Source organism: Macrobrachium rosenbergii, chromosome 30, assembly GCF_040412425.1.
Source record: "Macrobrachium rosenbergii isolate ZJJX-2024 chromosome 30, ASM4041242v1, whole genome shotgun sequence".
Lineage (NCBI taxonomy): Eukaryota > Metazoa > Arthropoda > Malacostraca > Decapoda > Palaemonidae > Macrobrachium > Macrobrachium rosenbergii.
In genome coordinates, this window is record NC_089770.1 from 20,734,492 (window position 1) to 20,754,580 (window position 20,089).

Below are 20,089 nucleotides of genomic sequence, written 5' to 3' on the forward strand. Positions count from 1 at the left end.
TGAAGCAGTTTCGAAACAGTTGAACTTTGATTGATGTTGACACTCATGATTGTAAACATTTTATCAACAATAAATTACGGATTTTCTAAATTACAATTCATATTCTCTACATAATATTTGGCGCCATGATAAGATAAAGCTAGCTGTATATGTTTCGTTTGGGTTCAACTTGTTCGAAACAATTGAACCATTTGAACTCGAATAACAGGTCTCAAGAGCTGCAATTAACGATAGGAAGATCATTTAGGAAGGTATTGCAGACGTGCAGTTCCAACTATGCGTATGCTACCAATGTAATATTTTTGACAGGATTGGAAACTATAAGATTGCAAAAATAGAAAATGGAGTATACAGGAAAATATTAGATGCCACGAAAAGCACAGCTGTTGTTATACTCGGGGAGAGTTACAAGCACCTTGCAGTATGAGAAGAGAAACCTGAAGACAATGGTTGTAAATGGGGAGCTGCATTACACAGACAGTACCTTAAATGTATAAAAAAGAAAAAAAGTACTTTGAGACAGATAATCAATGACACACAGGAGAAAGAAGGAAAATGAAGGAAACCAGTATTAAAGTATATGCAAGGAAACTGAAAGAGAAAGTGAAGGGATGACATAACTGAATAGTTAGGATTAAACGTTGATTTTGAGATAATGATAAATAATAGTTTGCACTTTGTCATTTTCGTCTTAAAGCGGATTAGCACGGCGTTTGTCATATCCAGTTCTTATTACTTTACTGATTTATTCTTCTTAAATCTTATATAAAAAATACTTGTGATTTGCACAGAATTTGAGGGTTATCATTCTTGCAATAAGTTATTACGTGACTCACAAGACAAGTAAATGAAATGATAAAGTAGAATCCAAAACTAGATCATGGATAAGTGGAAAGAAGAGTAAGAAAATAAAGCGTGCCTGGAAATATGCAAGAGAAAGAATAAGTTAAAGAAGGGAAAGTGAACAACAACACGTTTGTATTTTTTTTAGCAAGAACTAATACGATAAAAATGAATACCATAAATAGCCATACAGAATGAAGTGTCAACTGCATTTTCTCTGAAAATCTAGCTCTAATCATTTTTTCGTTTGGTTATTTTGTGAGGAATAGAGAAAAAACGAAGCAAAATTGTTGAACCATATGAAGAGGAAACAAATGAAAGAACTGGAGAAGTTTTTATTCAATGCAAGCAACAATAAAATGGAAAGGGACGTCTTATACCATTTATGGATAAAAAAAACATAGAAGAAAATAATAACAGCAACCATATGAAGAGGACAACAGTGTGACTGAATCATTTAGGAAAGGGAAAAGGAAATCTTAAATGGGAGAAAAATATGGAAGAAAATAAAAGAAATATTCAAAACTAGGAAAACACCGCCATCATCTCCGTAGGTGCCGTTATAAAGGCAAATCCTCAACCTCGAAATTTTAGTTAACTTTTACCTAAAGTTAGTACGATCCATGCACTGAAGGGATGTCATTTTTAGGAAAAATTCTCATAAATGTGGAAATTGTGACGTTGTTTTAAGTGTTTGTGTTTGCAAGAAATAACAGATGGACGATTTAAGATGGCTAAACAAATTTATTTTAGTGGTTCAACGAACCAAATCAACAGTTGCCTTCGCCTAAGCTAGACATCTCAGACTCAGGATAGCCTAAGGTAGGCCTGTTTGTATCAAGAATAATGTTATTTACTTCAGCTGCAAGTGTTACCATTATATATACAGTTTATGGATTACTCATATGATAAAGTGCTTTAATTTGTCGTAAAAACACAAGAATTATATATCCTAGATTTGGCTAGGATATTTTTTTGGCCGTTTTGGCTAGCCTACAGCCTAGGCGTATGGTGTTTCATAGGCTAGGCTTACTTAGGCTATTTGACCAGTCGGCTTAGTGTTGGTAAAACGGTAAAACTTTACAATAGTTGCGCGGCCTGATTCCCGCCAGTCGCTGACTGGGACAGGACACGGTAGAACTGTATAGTAGCTCTGCGCAGCCACCACCTTTTTTTGGGGGTCAAAGGAGACTGAAGCCCCCCCGGCCAGGTCAGGGCACGTCACCTCTAAGTTTGGTTAAGTATGTAAGGTCTGGTTAGGCCAGAACCAGGCATCAGAGGAAAGGTTATGTCTCTTAATGTATGAGGAACCGGTCCCAGTCGACGTCTGGCGGGAATTAGGCCACGCAACTATTGAAGTTTTACCCAAATCGTTTTTGTTGGATGGATGAAAATGGAAATCCATTGAACAGTACCATTAGGAGTGTAAGATAGGCCTACACAAACAAACACACACACACAAGTTCACGGTAACTTACTGACAAGAATTTTTGGAAACTAACATGTTATATTTATTTTGTTTTCCATTGCCTTACCTGCTGTATCTTCATAATTATTGTAGATTGTAGAAGAGTTGCACATGTTAGGCCTAGTTCTGCTGGCCTGCTAAAAAGCAGATTAAATACATATTTCAACAAGCATGCATCCTAACCTAACCTATCACAGGGTGCCATACCCCCACAACCCCCCTAACTAGATATTATGCATAACAGAACTGTGTATGCACCAAATACTTGAATCATGTTTGTTCCCACAGGAATGCAAACCATTGCCATACATGTAGGAGTAGGCCTACATTCAGCACAAGCTGGAAATGGTTGTTGGACTTGGTAACTGGGTGCGTTAAGTGTAACTTTTTACTTTAGTGACAGCCCCACTTGCATGAACAGTGTTTAGTACCAGCCCTGGGAGCATGAATTTTGAAACTCAAAGATGGTAAATATCATGGTAACAGTAAATTTGCAATAGATCTTATCATGCTTTTGTTATTAAGCTTATTAAGGAGAATTAGGAACAAGCAAAAAACTGCAATATTGAGAACTAAAATTAAAGTAAAAAATAATGGGTCAACTCTCACCTGCCATCACCAAGCACATTTTTTGGCCATCATCTAGAGAAAACTTTGTGCTACACTCTCTGCTAGACAGCCAGTTAGACCAAATATTGGTTTTGTGGTTTTGATGATTGATTTTTTGCTTTTTCATTGAGATGGAGAGAAAATAGGGTAAAGATGGTTCGTTATGAGCAGCAGAGATGAGGGTATTATTTTAGCAATAGTTCCAACTCATTCTATAATAATTAGCCTATAGTATTATAGATGCATTTTGCATAAAAATAATTAAACTTTGTCTCTGAACACTTTTTGGGGAAATTCATGTATTCGAGATATGAATGTTTATATACTCTCCATCCTTGAAAAATTTCTAAGTGTTTTGTTTAAACATGGAACAGTTTGATCTGATGTTGGTTTTTGTTTAGAACTGCATTTAGTTCTGATGCGCATTTCCCCCTAAAATTGCATTGTGGGTAGTTACTGTTGCCTAGGAGTCACGTGACCTGGTGAAAATCTTACAGGTGTCGGACATTTTCCCTCCATTTGGTTAAAGTCTGTCATGGAGACTTATGTCCAGTCTGTGTTTGTCTTGTAACTTTGATTATTTTCTTCCCTTTGAAAATGAAACATGATGCATTGATTTTTAAAGACATTGTTACCTGCAGGGAACCAACCAGTTACACTATTTACTTTACATCACCACCTAGGGAATCATTGGAGAGACAAATGAGCAAGATCTTGTTCTGGATATAACCTATCAAAACGTTTGTTGATCCAAATAAGTAAATTTATAATTATTTTTAAATAATATTGTAAAATGATTTACCTTCTGTAACAAATGCTCCAGTGTAACATTACCTCTTGAGGAAAAATGGTAAGAATGCTAAAAATGGTGGTGTTGCAGTAATCCCATTGGGGACTTAGTGGTTTTAACAGGTCATTGCCTGAACTTGCTAGGTATGCTATGATTTACCTCATTTTATTCATTAATTCAAATGCTGTTTTGTGTCGATGGTGATTTACCCCACAAAAGGCCCCCATTCAAAGACTTTGTTGGATGTTGATTTGACTGTAACTCAAAAACAACTCATTTCCCAATGTATTACTATCATAACCATTCAGAACCTTAAAACACACATGAAAATCATCTTACTTTAGAAAAATGGAGTTGGAACTGTTGTAAAATTTACCTGACTGAGGGATGCCAATTGGTAGCTGTCATTGTAGTTTTTGGCTGCATATCTAGTATGTGGCAGCTGATGTTAATGCAAAGGATGATCTGAGTTGGGAAATATCTTAGCATAGCATACATAATGAGATAATGAAAAGAACTTGGAGGAGTCAGTGGAGTCACAGCTGGCTAATGAAGAATTAGAGGAATCTTATTTTTTTCCTTTGTGGTACAAGACTGGCCTAATTAACTACAAAACGTTTGTTGATAATTCATAGGGGACATGATGTTTCCACACAAATGCTCCAGTGTAGGTTGCTGCTGAGAAGGAGAAAAAGGTAGGAATGCTATTAGGTGGTGTTGCAGTAATCCCATTGGAGACTTAGTGGTTTTAACAGGTAGTTGGAACTCTTGCTATGCCTATCCTTAAACTCTGCCATAAAGGCATCAACAGACTTAATCAGCTTTGAGTGGTCTTTACTTGAATCTAACCTGCCATGGTGAAATTATCTAAACATTACTGTCTTGGGATGATCTTGTAAACAGCAGGAAAAACACTCTAGTGGTACCTATGGACAGCCTTAGGATGTCTGCAACAGAATCATATGCCTACTATATTCCATGTAGAGTGTATGTAAATGGTTAAGTATGTAAGTAGCACCTCAGCTTAATGGACTACTGTACTTACTAGTTACATTATTATGATTAATTTGCTATAGTGTATTACCATTTTAGATGTGATACGCATTAAGATAAATCTGTAAAATTGAATCCTAAGTGTGAAGTACAGGTTAGTTTAGGTTAGGAGCTAGGTTATGTGGAATTGCTGTTAACTGTCAGATATTTAAAAATTTTCAAGTGCAGGCTTTGTTTTGTTACCTAACAGACTTTGTTACTTATCAGAAAGACAGACTTGTAAAGTGTTTGATAAGTTGAGATGCTACTGTATTTATGTATCTACTTGGGAAACAAGTGGTATGTAAAAACAATATTTTTGTTTAAGATATATTTAATCAACAACAAATACTTTACAAAATATTGTTCTTATGGGAATACAAACCCATGCTTTTATAAATGGCGTTATTGTGCAAGGCATGCATAACTCCATTTAAGAAACCATAGGTTTGTATCCTAGGAAAAATATAAATTACATTTAAAATTTTTTTATTTATTGTGACTAATTAGTGAAATCTGACACTAATTCCTTTCCACAAAAAATTCTTACACAAGCACACTCACTCACTCACTCAGAGGCCACTCTCAGCCCCTCTTACACTCATTCCTTATAATCCTAACTACAATAACTTTACAGATACTTTACATCAGTCCTGGCTAAACTTTCTAAGACTGAAAACTATGCACACTTTTTTTTTCAGTTCATCATTTTAATAGAATGAGACAACCAGCTGTGTTTACAGTTCCATAAAGTTTATGTAGTCTCCAGTTGCCTCTACAAGCCCCTGTGCAACACAGTCTGGCACTTTCTTACTGCAGTGACATTTTGGATCAGTAGATCTACACTCAGTTCTCAGAGCCAGTCTTAAACAGTTGCAAGACCCTGAAAATGCAAGATTTCACATATCTCTGTACAGGGTTGTTCATGTCCAGGGCTAGGGAAATGTTACACTTAATTCCTGGATGAATACATAGGCATGAAAAAAGAAATATCAGGTACTCTTATATGCATATTGGCACATTTTATGGCATGGTTTTTTTTCACATCTTAGTGCCTAAGTTCATCAAGGGATCTCATTATAGGAAGTGGGGATAAAAAAATTCAACTGAAACTTATTCAGTCCTTAAAGATGGTGTGAAATAGTGAACAAAGATATTAAACAAATGTGAGAGAGGACTACAGTCATAAAAAAAAATCTGTAATAATTTAAAAATTACAGTATAGTACTAGCAAATTTGTTTTTCCACACAAGCAAATAATTTTTTACTTTTCCATGACTTGGGGATTTTGATAAACTTAGAAGAATCTGATTTTATACTCAGACAACAGGCAAGGTGTGAGGGCATGATTTTAGACACAGCAGCACCAAGTCTTTCCTTCAGATTTTCATACCAGCATGTTCAGGAAGGTTTCAGTTTGGCAACTTTCACAACATGAACAACTAGCTTGGCATTGACATTTAACCTTCGGTCACTTAATGTCTTTGGAAAAGCTTGTCCCATGCTGGTGACTTTCCATGTTTGCTTCAGTGACAACTTAAGCAACATTGGTTGACCTCAAGCAATGCTCCCTCCAAGCTTGTCATACCCTGAGTGGAAAAGTCAGGGAGGATCTTGTGTGGTTGGCTGGATAACAGTCCCTTTCAAGATTTCCCTTGGTTTCTCTGCCTGAGAAGAGATGCCTGTTCTCAGATTGCATCTAAGGAGGTAGGTGGTGTACACTTGAGCAGCATCTATGCTTCACATTTGTGGACAAAGGACGAACGTCATATGCAATTCAACATATTAGAAATGGAAGCACTGCTACTAGTCCTGCAAAGAGCATGTGAATGTTCTCTATGTAGTGGTGATAAGCAGTATTATGACTGTAGTTACATACATCAGCAATGGGAGGAATGCTCTTCTTTCACCTCTGTCCGTTGGTAGGTAGATGAATGAGTGGATGGTTTGCTATTTCATCGAGCTAACAGCCAAGTATCTTTCAGGTTGGCAGAATGTTGTGGCAGATCAGTTGAGCTACCAAGGGCAGGTAATAGGAACAGTGCATGATCATTACATCCTTGAGTAGCAGAAAGGTTGTTCAGGTTTGGAAAGAATGATGATCAACCTGTTCTCCATGTGGCTAAACAGAAAGCCTCTGCTCCCCCATGCCAGGTCCCTGGGCAGTGATGGAAAGTACCTTCCAACAACCCCTGGAACCATCTAGACATTTATACCTTGTCATTCAGTCTGACCTGCTGAGTGAACAACCAGGTGTTGATCACACTGGGCGTGTGTTTTTTGTCCAATGCCGAGTGATTTCTTGATTTGTTGGCTCTCCTGGTTGAGGCAACGAGAGACATTAATTTTTGGCTTGCTCTCCGTCAACCACATGCTCAGAGCTATCATTGGTTGGTATCTTAGAAGCTATTCTGAAGCTCCTGCAAGAGAGAGATTTTTCTCACTGAACTGTGCAAAAGATGTCTGAGTACCTCCAAAGATCCTTGTAAGAGTACAGGTTTACAGTTCTTTTTCAAAATTGTAAAAACCAAAAAGCTTTAAAAATAAAAAAATTTGGGAGGGCGGGGGATTGGGCATCAGGCACTAGGTCATAAGATAAGTTTAATGTGATGCCATTTACTGTTCCAGTTTGTGTGAAAATTTATGTTTCCCATGTGTACTCACCATCTTGCAACTTTGCTTGAAAATTTTAGCCTAATTTTAGAGGGTCACACCATACCCAAGATACAAATTGCATGTTTGTGTGTTTGCTGTTACACTGTCAGTGTCCATTTGCAGAGTTAGATATTACAGGTATTTAAAATAATTTGCAAGTATTAATAATTCTCTTCTTATGTACTTCCTGTACCTAATTTTAATAATTCTCTTCTTATGTACTTCCTGTACCTAGACATATTGTATGTATTATCGCATTAGCATATTGTAAAAGAAGACCACTGCAATCTTGTGCTGTTAAATTGGTGGTATACTTTCTTAAAACCTACCTCCATTGAATGAAAAATGAATAAAAATTTATTGTATTTTTACTTATGGAAATTGGTTTTAAATCAACCATTGAAAATTTAATAAACTTTTGATGGTAATTTCGGCAACCATACACAACTTTTAATAAACTTTTGATGGTTACAGTAACTAACATCAGCAAACAGTTGTTTCTCGATTCAGTTATATCAGTTAACCAGCTCAGTTGTCTGGTTTATGCCAACTGCTTTGCATGAAATAGTAAGTGGCTATTAACTATAAGAAACAGTAATTAAATAAGCCATAAGTTTGGTAAACCTAGTTAAAAGTATGATGATTTGCATCTAGCCTACCGAATGTTTGCTTTTAGGCCTATTATTTAGTTAATAAAAATTAACTTAAATGTAATGTGTAATACCAGTGGAATCTACCAAAACTGAGACAGACAGCTTAGAATAATATACGGAAAATGAAACTCACCCCAGACCCTGCTGGAGAAGCAAGCTGGAGTTCTGAAATCTGAAAAAATTCACAAAAACCAAAACACAGCTGGACAAAGGGTTTTAGATAAGGGATTGTGTTCCTGTACCAAGGAAGTAAGCCATCCTCTGTGACTGGTGTTGTAGGAGGTGTCTCTTTCTGATGGGAGATTTTGTTCACCAGATCAAGGACATCTTCATCTAACTTCATCAAGAAAAGCTCCTCTCAGTCTTTTCGTGAAAGAGTGATACTCTGCCTTAAGCCAGGTCTTCAGACTGAAGAGAATAGCTCTCTGATTTGGTTGAGTTATCCATGATTATGAGGAACTTTGAGTTGTCTTGTCCTAGGTAGCTTATGCTTCTGGATTGGGATGTGACTTGTCCTTTGCAGCTTAACTCAGGCTCCATTAGAGCCCTTGGAGGAGGCCAGGACAAAGATCTCATACTCAAAACTGCCTTCCTGCTAACCTTAGCCACGAAGAAGCTTATCAGCTAGTTGCATAGCATTTCTTATCTTATCTGGTATTTAGAGGGTTGGGAATCCCTCATGTTCTCTTTTGTTTTTAAGTTTGTGGTGTAAACTCAGAATGAGTGTTTGACAAGAGATTAAAAAACTTTCCAGTTCTTTCCTTCCATGACTTTACTTGATGGGAATCTAGGGAAATGCTTTTATGTTCAATGCAAGTCTTGCAGTATTACTCAAAATAGACCTGACCTATTTGACCAGAATGTTGGCAACTCTTCGTTACCAGCAGACTCAAGAAGAGGAGTCCAAGTACGTTTTTTGTACTGGCATCGTGAAGCTATGAAATTGACATATGACTTGTTGGGCAAGGTTAACAATCCTAGAGTCCATGCAAAAGCTCATATTCAAGGGCACTGGGCTGTCACTAGCATTTCATAGAAACATCTTGGTCTTCAGGTATTGGGGGCATGTATCTTGACACTAGACTACCTTTATTTTATTCTGCTTGGAAAACATGTCCAAGTCCTTGGATCTTGTTGTGCAGTCATCCAAACTCCTTTCACACAAAAGGCATCACACCTAAGGCTAGAAGGACATAAGGCGGGAGGTTGAGTTGATGAGTGATTGGTTTCTTTCTCTTTGTTTTACTTTTCATTTCCCTCCTGTGCAACAGTTTTGCTGGATCTGGCCCTGATGCAGGATGAATATAATGGCATTATCTTAGCTCTTTGGCTCATATCTGACTCCCTTCACCTTCGTTTTAGCAAAGGGGGATGAATAGGGTGGCATTAGAGTTGTTACCTGAACCCTTGAATTTATGATTAACACAGATGTTAGCTGCTTTCTAACTTTTACCATGATGCCTGTAGGGCAACATGCAGTTTTCTGGTGGTTGAATGAAAGTTCAGACATTTTCTTTGGCTCAGGGTCGAAAGTTCAGACACATCCCTCCCAAACTGTGGCTGGAGTCAGGGTCCCTGACCATGGATTTGTCATTTCCAGTTGGAAATTCAACTTCCCAGTCAGATGAAAGACTTCCTTCCTACATATGGAATTTGTATACAGACCAGAGCCTTTTATCATAATCCAGTCTTCCACCTGACATATTCCCTGAGGTTGAAGAAAAAAGTGCCTGTTTCTGGCATGCAAATGAGGAATTCCACTTCTTACCCACCTACCCCCAGTTCACCACCATGTTACCAAGTTTCAAAGATCGATTCCAGCTCATGCTGAGAAATACTACTACATAAATGGCTCGGGTTTGTATACCTATGAAAAATGCAAATTACTATGAAAGTTTGGAATATTTTATGTGTGTAAATAATTAATTTTTTTTACCAGAAAGTTTTATTTACTGTATCGAAGAGTTTTTTAATTCCGTATTTATTATATTTTAACCTTAAGTTGTACTAAACTGTCAAAGGTCATTTTAAAATCTTTCATGGTTTAAAGTTCTTGTAGCAGAGCATCTTAATGTTATGTCGGACTGATTTTCAGCCTGTCCTAGACCTTTTAATATTAACTTTACTGATTTTCAGCCAAAATCTTTGAGGGATTTTATACTTACATGGTTTAACATTGAATAATCATCTGTAACATTTTAGGAGAAATTAATGAAAACATGTAACTGAAGAATTTTTTTTAAAAATAATTTTGTATGGAAATTATTTGTCTGAAGTATTTTCTTCTCTGTTTACAGATGTGTCTCATATGTTGGTAAGTACATTTTTGGTCTCCCTGAGGGTATGTTTTGTTTCCTTATGAAAATCTGTCATAGGGATTACCTGAAAAACTAATGAACAAGTTTTCTGCAAAGGTTTGTATTATATATTTACTTTGAATGTGTTCAAGGGAACAATATATATATATATATATATATATATATATATATATATATATATATATATATATATATATATATATATATATATATATATATATATATATATATATATATATATATATATATATATATATATATATATATAATATATATATATATATATATATATATATATATATATATATATATATATATATATATATATATATATATATATATATATATATATATATATATATATATATATATATATATATATATATATATATATATATATATATATATATATATATATATATATATATGACATTGATCACACATGCATGAACCCATTCCACTCATATCATGAAGCCTCCCTTATATCTTCCACATTCATAAGACTCATTCCATTGACATAGGAATGCACTAAGTATTCTCTTCGAACAACAGAATCACCACTATTTTATTAAGCACTAAATATTTCAAGCTTACAAAATGGCAAAATTGACCATAATTTTGATAAACCAATCAATGCATTCCTGAAGTACACACACACACATATAAATAATATATATTATATATATATATATATATATATATATATATATATGTATATATATATATATAAATATTTATGACTGTAAAAATTTTCTGTTAAAACAGAATTCCATCAAATATAAGGAGCCCGTAAAATGTCAAAATGTAGAAAGTAAAGGCCAAACTGTCTCCCTCAAACAAGTAGTGAATTTGCCTGAGGAGAGGAGAGAGGTGGTTTGGTCTCTGAAATATAGCCTTTACTTTCTACATTTTGGCATTTTATGGGCTCCTTATACAAATATAAATGGATGTATGTATGTGTGTGTGTGTATGTATGTATGTATGTATGTATGTTCCAGCATAACTGAAATGCACTGAGCAATTTCAACCAGACTTGGTGTACATATGACTTACTATCTTACTATCTGGAAAAGAATATTGTAGGGGTAAGACATCACTGGCACGAAAGGGCACCAGGGGGTGGGGTGGGAATGGCCTCTCTGAAACAGGCTGGTTCTGCCCGTAGACTTTGTAACCAAATAAACTCTATGGGTTTATCACACCTCATTTCGTTATACATATGACTTTCTACAGTAGCCTATCTGGAAAAGAATACTGTGGGGGTAAGACATCAATGGCACCAAAGGGGGTGGAGGTGGGAAGGGGTTAATGTGTAAAAATAACCGAAAACGACAGATATTAGTGTCTAATCCATAGTTTTTAAGTTCGCTGAGATGAATAGTGACACTCCCAATGCCCTGTAAGTCCAAGTTCAGCCCTGATAGGAATGGGGTTGGGGGTGAGAAGGGGTGAAATATAAAATGTCAAGAATGTTGGGATTGTAACTGAAGCAACTGTCTTAACAGGAGAGAGAGAGAGAGAGAGAGAGAGAGAGAGAGAGAGAACAGGGGTGGTGTTAGGAAGGAGAGAGAGAGTAGAAGGGATGTTAGGGAGGAGAAGGAGGGAATGAATGAGGGAGAGAGAGAGAGAGAGAGAGAGTAGAGGGGGTGTTAGGGAGGAGAGAGAAAGAGGGAAAGAAAGAAAGATTTTATCGGTTTGTCATTCAATTTTCCCGGGCAGCACCAGGTTGGTCAGTTATATATATATATATATATATATATATATATATATATATATATATATATATATATATATATATATATATATATATATATATATATATATATATATGTTTGCCTGTGTAGTGTAGGGTATGTATATGTAAAATCTCTCTATCTATGTGCTTTTGTGTGTTGCTTCATGTCTGTTCTGTCTGTGTAATGTACCTAATTTATCTCAAAGAAAAGTAATGTAACGTAAAAATTCCAGCATTTTCAGTACTATTTTGCCGTCACATATTTTCTGTCATTATGATATCCTGACTTCAGGTATCACATGAGATGAAAATGTTGTAGACAAGGAAAGCATGTTATCCCATTTCATTTTTTATATAACCCATGTAAATGTTCCACTACTTACGTATGATAGAAATGGAACATTTTATGCAAAGTGCTAAGACGTAATTTTGTCATGCGGACTGAAATGTAGGCTATATTTTGTTAGATACGTGAATGATGATTAGTAGGATGATCAGATGGAGTTGCACGGGACATCTGATTGGATATTTTTGTATGTCTTTATTACTAAAGACACTTGAACACGTTTGAACCATTGTGTGTGAGGACAGAGCAAGGAAGTTTCATGGGGATTATTAGGTTCTGCTCTTCATTGTGGTCCGTATTCTCTCCCCATTTTATTTACTGGTATTGTTGTAAGGACAGTTTAGTATCTGCTCTGTTCTTCACTGATTTGCGGCTATTTTGCAGTTGAGCTCATGCGCAGAAGGCAATACCTATTCAGAGATTTTTTATTTTTTCATTTTTTTAGAAAATCTAAGACACTCTTTGCTGTTACAAGACTTTAAAATCTTGCTTCGTTGGAGAGGATTTGATCCCCAGCAAAAGTTGTTCCACATGAGGTTTTGAGTTTGCTATGTGCTAACGGTTGAAACTTAGACTCATTATTCATGAGGTACTTCAGATAACTTGGGAAAAGTGTGATGCTGTGGCCTAAGTTGGGGTTTATGAGGAATTTACAGGTACCTACTGGTCAAGTAACTTCTTACGTCCAAAGATAACATCATGCCACGGAGGGTAAAGATTGAGAGAGAAAAAAGACACTTTTATTTCATAGAAGTCACAGGAAGCAGCTCTTCGTCATGTCTAATCTGTTTCCTACTTTCCTTTCTTTGAAGACCTCCCAAGTGCCATGCTATGGTCAGTGGCTACTTTGTCGTGGGTTTTTGTTAGCAGTGGCCCAGGCATTAAATTTCTCAATTGTTTCCTTTAGATGCAATCTGTCTTCTAGCCTTGATACAAGGTGCAGATTGTTGGTTGCTGAATGCAGCTTTATTCCGGATAGATGATTATATTTTATATTTGTCAGTGAATGACTGCTTTAATCATACGGATGGATATGATCAACAATCACAGAGGCCCTGTAGGGGGTGTTGGTGCCGTCAGTGCACCTCATGCGGTACACTATAGGCATTGCTTAAGCCCTATCCACACTAGCGGGCACTGCCCGACGGGCAAACACTGTTCCCACAACCCGTTCCACTATTAGTGACCGACCGAGTATGGGACCAGAACAATGCGATTGTCTGGTAACACTGCTTTAGAAGCGAGAGAAAGTAGAAACAGCTGGAAGTGCCCGACGGGCATGCCCGCTAGTGTGGACAGGCCATTAGGTTCTTTGCAACGACTCTTCGGCCTCTAGCTATAACCCCCTTTCATTTCTTGTACTGTACCTCCATTCATATTCTCTTTCTTCCATCTTACTTTCCACCCTCTCCGAACAATTGTCTCATAGTGCAGGTGCGAGGTTTTCATCCTGTTACACCTTTCAGACCTTTTTACTGTCAATTTCCATTTCAGCGCTGAATGACCTCTTAGGTCCCAGCGCTTGGCCTTGGGCCTAAACTCTACATTCAACTCAATTCCACAATCACGTAGGTGGAAAAGCTCAGCCATCATAAGATTTTTTCGTTCTGCATTGGCATTTAGTCGGGAGAAATAAAGTATCTAGGATGATACTGCAAAGAATAGTTAATCAACTGAAATCAATAAAATAGGAACCAAGTAATATGAAGAAAAAAAGCAAGGCAATAAGCTATGAAGAAAAAATAAAGGCGAACAAATAACTGAATCGTCAAAGATACGCATTAAAAAACAAAAGGCTTAATCAATGACTTTTAATAAAGTTTTGAAGTAATTCACCAAACCATATCACCGAAGGTAATTAGACGAGATTTGAAATCAAACAAAGACTAAATAAGGTGCAGGAAACGTTCAGACAAAAGACCAAGAAAAAAACAATTAGAGAACAAGAACAACAAGCAATTCAAGAAGCATTACTACTGTAGTCAGATGGAAAAACACAGTGGTGTGTCTCCCAATTTGCTTTAAGTGCCACAGCATCGTCCAGGACCGTTTATGATAATGCGCCTGGAACAGTGCCACAATTGGCACTCTAAACCCCGAAAAAGTAGTTGGAGTAATGTCCCCAGAGTGACATGAACGTCAAGAACTTCTTATGTGTTCATTCATGCGTTTATTTGTTCGTGATGAATTAATTTGCCTATACTACTGGTTATTTTCCTCCTTTCGTATACGTTTGGTCATTCCTTTCTATTGAAAGTTAGCTCAGCTAGTTAGTAGAATATTACATGGCTCATTTTGAATAATAATAATAATAATAATTTGGCACGTGCATTTTCACCTATCTCTGTCGGACGCCACTGTTCACATTTCGAAAAGAAATAATATTAGACAGGTACCATCGAGGTCCTCTTTGTGGAAAACTATCTGAAATGGGATCGTAAGAGACTTGTTCGCTTTATACGCGTCTCGCCCTGGTTATTCCTCGGCCATGATAGCCGTTGGGGAAGGCTTGGTTACTTTTGGTGCAATCTTTCTGTGTGTGTGTGTGTGTGTGTGTCTGTGACTTGACCGAGTTGGAATTTAGTCTCTCTCTCTCTCTCTCTCTCTCTCTCTCTCTCTCTCTCTCTCTCTCTCTCTCTCTCTCTCTCTCTCTGACGATTGTGTCTGTGGGATTTTACGAGTTTTTTTTATGTGAAGACGTTCACGAGAAGTAAAAAAAACAAAAGGCGCACGTTCACTTCAAGAAACGAATAGTAAAGGACTCTTCTTGTGTGAAATCTTAACGGCTTCTAACAAATTAGCAATTTAAATACATATAATATATATATATATATATATATATATATATATATATATATATATATATATATATATATATTATATATATATATATATATATATATATTATATTATATAATACCAAAGTCCAAAAGGACGCTACCCAAATTCCATCCTTAGAATAGGTGCTAAGAAAGCAAATATTAAAAGCCCCGTTGGGGGGTGGGCGGGTAGTGCTGTCAATGCTCCTCACGTTGTGCACTGTATGCATTACTTAAGGGTCTTTGCCCAAATTCTATATTCTGTTCAAATATTGAAGGAGTAAAGAATTGATGCCAAGGAAGAGAGAGCCACCACTTATGAGAAGAAAGTTTATAAGACACGAAAAACTATTTTATGTAGCAGTGGACTGGACGCCCTTTGCATGCCTATGATTAAAGGATATGGAGTAACTGTTGAAAGCCTGAAAAACTGGTGGAGTAGTAGTCCCGTTAAAAGCCATGGTACAACTGTCCCATTTGGAAGTGTCGAAAAACTTTCATTGTAAAGTAACCCTGTGAAAAGTCTGGGAGAAAAACTGTTAACTTGGAGTATTCTTGTTGAAATCCATTAAAAACTCATTGTTGACAGCCCTGGTGAAAGATCGAAGAAACAATGTCTATGTAAAAGCTGTCAGCATGGATTAGCTCAGTAAAAGCCTTGAAAAATCATGATGCGAAATAACCAGGATTAAAGCCCAGGGAAAACTCGGAATTGATTATTCATGTGGAAAGCCTTGCCAGAAAATGGCATCATGGAGTAACCTTGTTGAAAATTAAAGAAAATCGTACTGTGTAGGAGCTCAGTGACGGCTCGTGTAAGCACTTTTAGCGTTTGCTAGCCATATTGGTAAAGTTTCAGGAAAACAGTAGGTTTGTTAAAAGCATGAGAAAAAAACAGGCAGCTGGGAATAACCTGTAGAGAGCCTAAGCAAAACTTTTAGCGGATAGCAACCTTGGAATAAACCAGCACTGAGTAGCCCGGTTAAAAGACTGGAGAAGAACTCGGCACTCGGCAGTGAGAAGCCCTACAAAAATCCTTAGGAAAAATAAAAGTGGAATAGCTCTGTTTAAAGCGTTTCAGAAATTTACTGAGGAAAGGTCTTGCTGAAAGCTAGTTGTAATAGTAAGGGAGTAAGTAGTTCAAAGCCTAAAAAATGCTGTTCAATTGTAGTCTTGGTTAAACCTCTAGCAAACACTATCAAAACATAGTAAACATTTTGGAAACCTTGTGAGTGACCCCGAAGTTCAGAAACTGCTTAAAACTGTGCAAAAATTAGCTTGTAGCATCTTAGTTGAAATTTTAATGAAAGAACTGTATAGCATAGCCTAAGAAAAAAGTTGGCGCAGTGGAGTTGCCTTGTTGAAAGCATTTGACTGTGGAGTACCGCTTTTGAGAGTTGGTGATAATCTCATCACAAAGAAGCCCTGCTGAATGCTCAAGGAAGAACTAAGCATAGGGTAGGGTTGTTAGAAGGCAGGGGAAAAACTCACTAAGAAGTAGCACCCCTGCTAAGAGCCTTGTCTAGATTATCACTGAGTACTCATAGTGAAAACCTGTGAAAACAATTATATCAGTAACCGTATTGGAAGTAAAGTTTCTGTGTGGAGTAGTTATTTCAACCCTTGGAAAAATTGTTTTGTAGCCCTTCAGAAAACTGGAAAATCAGCGACTAATAGCCCTGTTGAAAAACTGGGAACACTCATTGTGGATAGTTTTGTTGAAAAATATGAGAAAATCTGTCAGTGTTAGAGTAGCTCTTTTAAAGCCTTAGAAAAATTCATTGTCGAATAACCCTACTGAAGGGTGAGAAAAACTGGCATTACAAAAAAAAAAAGGAAACCTGGTGAAAACTGACCATACTGAGAGTCCTGAAAAAATTGCTTATCAAATAACCCAGTTGAAATCTGGAAGAAAAGTTTGCCTCAAGTAGCTGTTGTGAAAAGTTGAAAAGAAACTCAGTATGGAGCAGCCATGTTAAAAACTTGAAGAAGAACTGAGAGTGGAGTACATATGTTGGAAATCAGTGAAAAATAAGATAGTCTCATTCGAAAGCTTGGAAAAACTCAGAAAGGAGTTGACCTGTTGAAAGACCGGGACAGTTTGAAAGAAATAAAAAAACTAACAATTCTCAAAGTGGGAAAACACTCCTTGTGGAGGAGCCCTGGTAAAAACCTGGGATAAAAATATCAGCTGGGAATAGCTCTATTTAAAGAATGGGAAAATTTGTCATCATAAGATAGCCTTTTTGAAAACATTAGAAATAAATTCAGTGTTGTGTAGCCTTGCTGAACGCATAGGAAAAATATCAACAATGAGTGACCGTTGCCATGTCTAAAGCTTGGGTTAAAAACTAATTGTAGAATACATTGTCAAAGGCTTAGGAAAAACTGTGAGTACGAAGTAGACCTGCTGAAAACCTATAAAAAAAAACACTGTAGAATAGCTTAGTTATAAGCTACAGAGGCCTCTTGGATGAGAGGAAGTTGCAGAAATCTCGGAAAACAGGTTAACGAATTCAGTATCCAAGTGTAGACAGTAAGAAATTTCGAGCAAGTCCAATAATCGTAATTTCACCAGGGAACTCTGTGATTGAATACAGTGATTTCTAGGTTTGAGAGGAGGCACTGATTTTTTTTTCTATAAAATTCGGAAAGACATCATGAAAATATATTTTCAGTTTTGACATTGAAAGGCGTGGATGCTAACCTATGCATGTAATTATGCGATTGTAAAGTTAGAAAGACCTATTTTATGATTAACACTAATGACTGAATCAGTCAGTTTAACGAATTTGACCTGAGTAGTCAAAGAAGAGCGAGAATTTCAGGAAACGAAATAGAGAATTTTCTGTCAGTAGAAATATTAGTAAAATTTAACGAAATGTTTGAAACATTAAAAGGTTTTAAAATGTCTTTGGTTATATTTAAAGAAATAAATAGCAAAATTAACTACAATAGCAAGAAAATTGACATGCTTCTTTAAAAGGGTTTCATGATTATTTACAGATGAAGGAGACATTTCCTAAATTACAACATACTGTATTTACAAAAGTAGCCATACATTACGAACGTACGTTTTCGAGGGTAAAACTAAAATAGAAACTAAAAAATGATGAACATGTGCAAACTAACATCCCCCCCCCATCTCCGGAAGTGATGCTGCCAACAGTTCATTGGCTGACCGGCAGCGGTGTCCCGGTAGCTGATTGGCCGAGATAAATAAGTTTGCGCTGCATCGCCAGGGCAATCATTTCTCATCTCGTGACCTGTTGGGTGCCAATGAGGCTTATTGGGCATGTGTTGTTGTCCTGGCGGTTGGCCATAAGGTCGTTTTCATCATATTCCCAAGTGGTTCTTTCTCCCGGCAGGGGGTCGGGGGAAGGGGAAGGTTAAGTTGCCGGAGACCGCCAGATGGTGAATTTAATTTTGAGGGTAACGTAATAGAAGGTTAGTTGTATATATATATATATATATATATATATATATATATATATATATATATATATATGTGTGTGTGTGTGTGTGTGTGTGTATATATATATATATATATATATATATATATACATACATATATATATATATATATATATATATATATATATATATATATATATATATATATATATATATATATATATATATATATATATATATATATATATATATATATATATATATATATATATATATATATATATATATATATATATATATATATATATATATATATATATATATATATATACAAGTAAAACCAATTGATAAAAGTTCAAAGTTTTATATATATATATATATATATATATATATATATATATATATATATATATATATATATATATATATATATATATATATATATATATATATATGTATATATACACATGCATACATACATACGTACACACACTTTGTTTCACAATAAGACATGCAGTCGTGAATGACTGTAGGATAAAGTGAATTTTCAGATGGGAGTTAGAATAATAAAGAGAAACTGCAGAAGCCGGTGAAATATTTCAAGTGTTTGTACAAGTAGAAAGCGTAACAAGATTATTAGCAGGAGTAAGGCTAGGAGAGCTGATAGAAACAGTAAGGTTTAGCAGTAAATGTTTTTGTGGATGGAGGAAGAGGGAGGAAGATTGATTAGTGCGGGTGTTTGATAGCAGTTGTAATTGATTGATGATGGGATGAAAGAAGAGGGGAGTCGCAGAATAATTGAAACAAGGAGGAAGGTCTGCAAAAGGAAGATAAAGCAAGTGTGTGCAAGGGAGAGGTACGAGATATATGAATGGGTTTGTTGAGCCAACTCACCACTATGGAAATGAAGTAGTCTCTCTTAAGATTGCTGTAATGTTTTTAGGATAGCGTATATGTATATATAGAGAAAAAAAGGATTGGAAAGGTGGATATCTTAAATATTATAAAGAAGAAGTGAAAAAGGTGTGGATAAGTGAAAAGTTGGATAAGATTGTGTAGAAAATCTCGATCATATGGAGAGAACGGAAGAGGAGGACTGCTGAAAATGCTTTATTAATCGGAAGTTTATGGAAAAGAAGAGAGAGAGAGAGAGAGAGAGAGAGAGAGAGAGAGAGAGAGAGAGAGAGAGAGAGAGAGAGAGAGAGAACTGGTTAAACAGATTGTCAGTGTCGATAGACCAAATGGTCTAATGTCCATTAAGCTTTGACTGAAGTGTTCCTATTTTATTTTGAATCGAACCCGCGGCCTTTTGCAGGTGAGAAAAGCATCCCCACTGCTTGATCAGAGTTCCTAACTCTCTCTCTCTCTCTCACACACACAATATTCAATATATATATATATATATAT

At 36.1% G+C, this 20,089-nt stretch overlaps 1 protein-coding gene across 1 annotated transcript in view; it reads left to right on the forward strand.

Moving 5' to 3' along the window:
• Nucleotides 1–1,526: 1,526 nt before the first annotated feature.
• Nucleotides 1,527–20,089, forward strand: part of LOC136855125 (uncharacterized) — a 192,316-nt gene continuing 173,753 nt past the window's right edge. Inside the window, exons 1-2 of the mRNA XM_067131985.1 lie at nucleotides 1,527–1,665; nucleotides 10,348–10,364. Coding sequence (XP_066988086.1) covers nucleotides 10,359–10,364 — 6 coding nt within the window. The 5' untranslated portion in view covers nucleotides 1,527–1,665; nucleotides 10,348–10,358. The remainder of the gene's footprint in view (nucleotides 1,666–10,347; nucleotides 10,365–20,089) is intronic.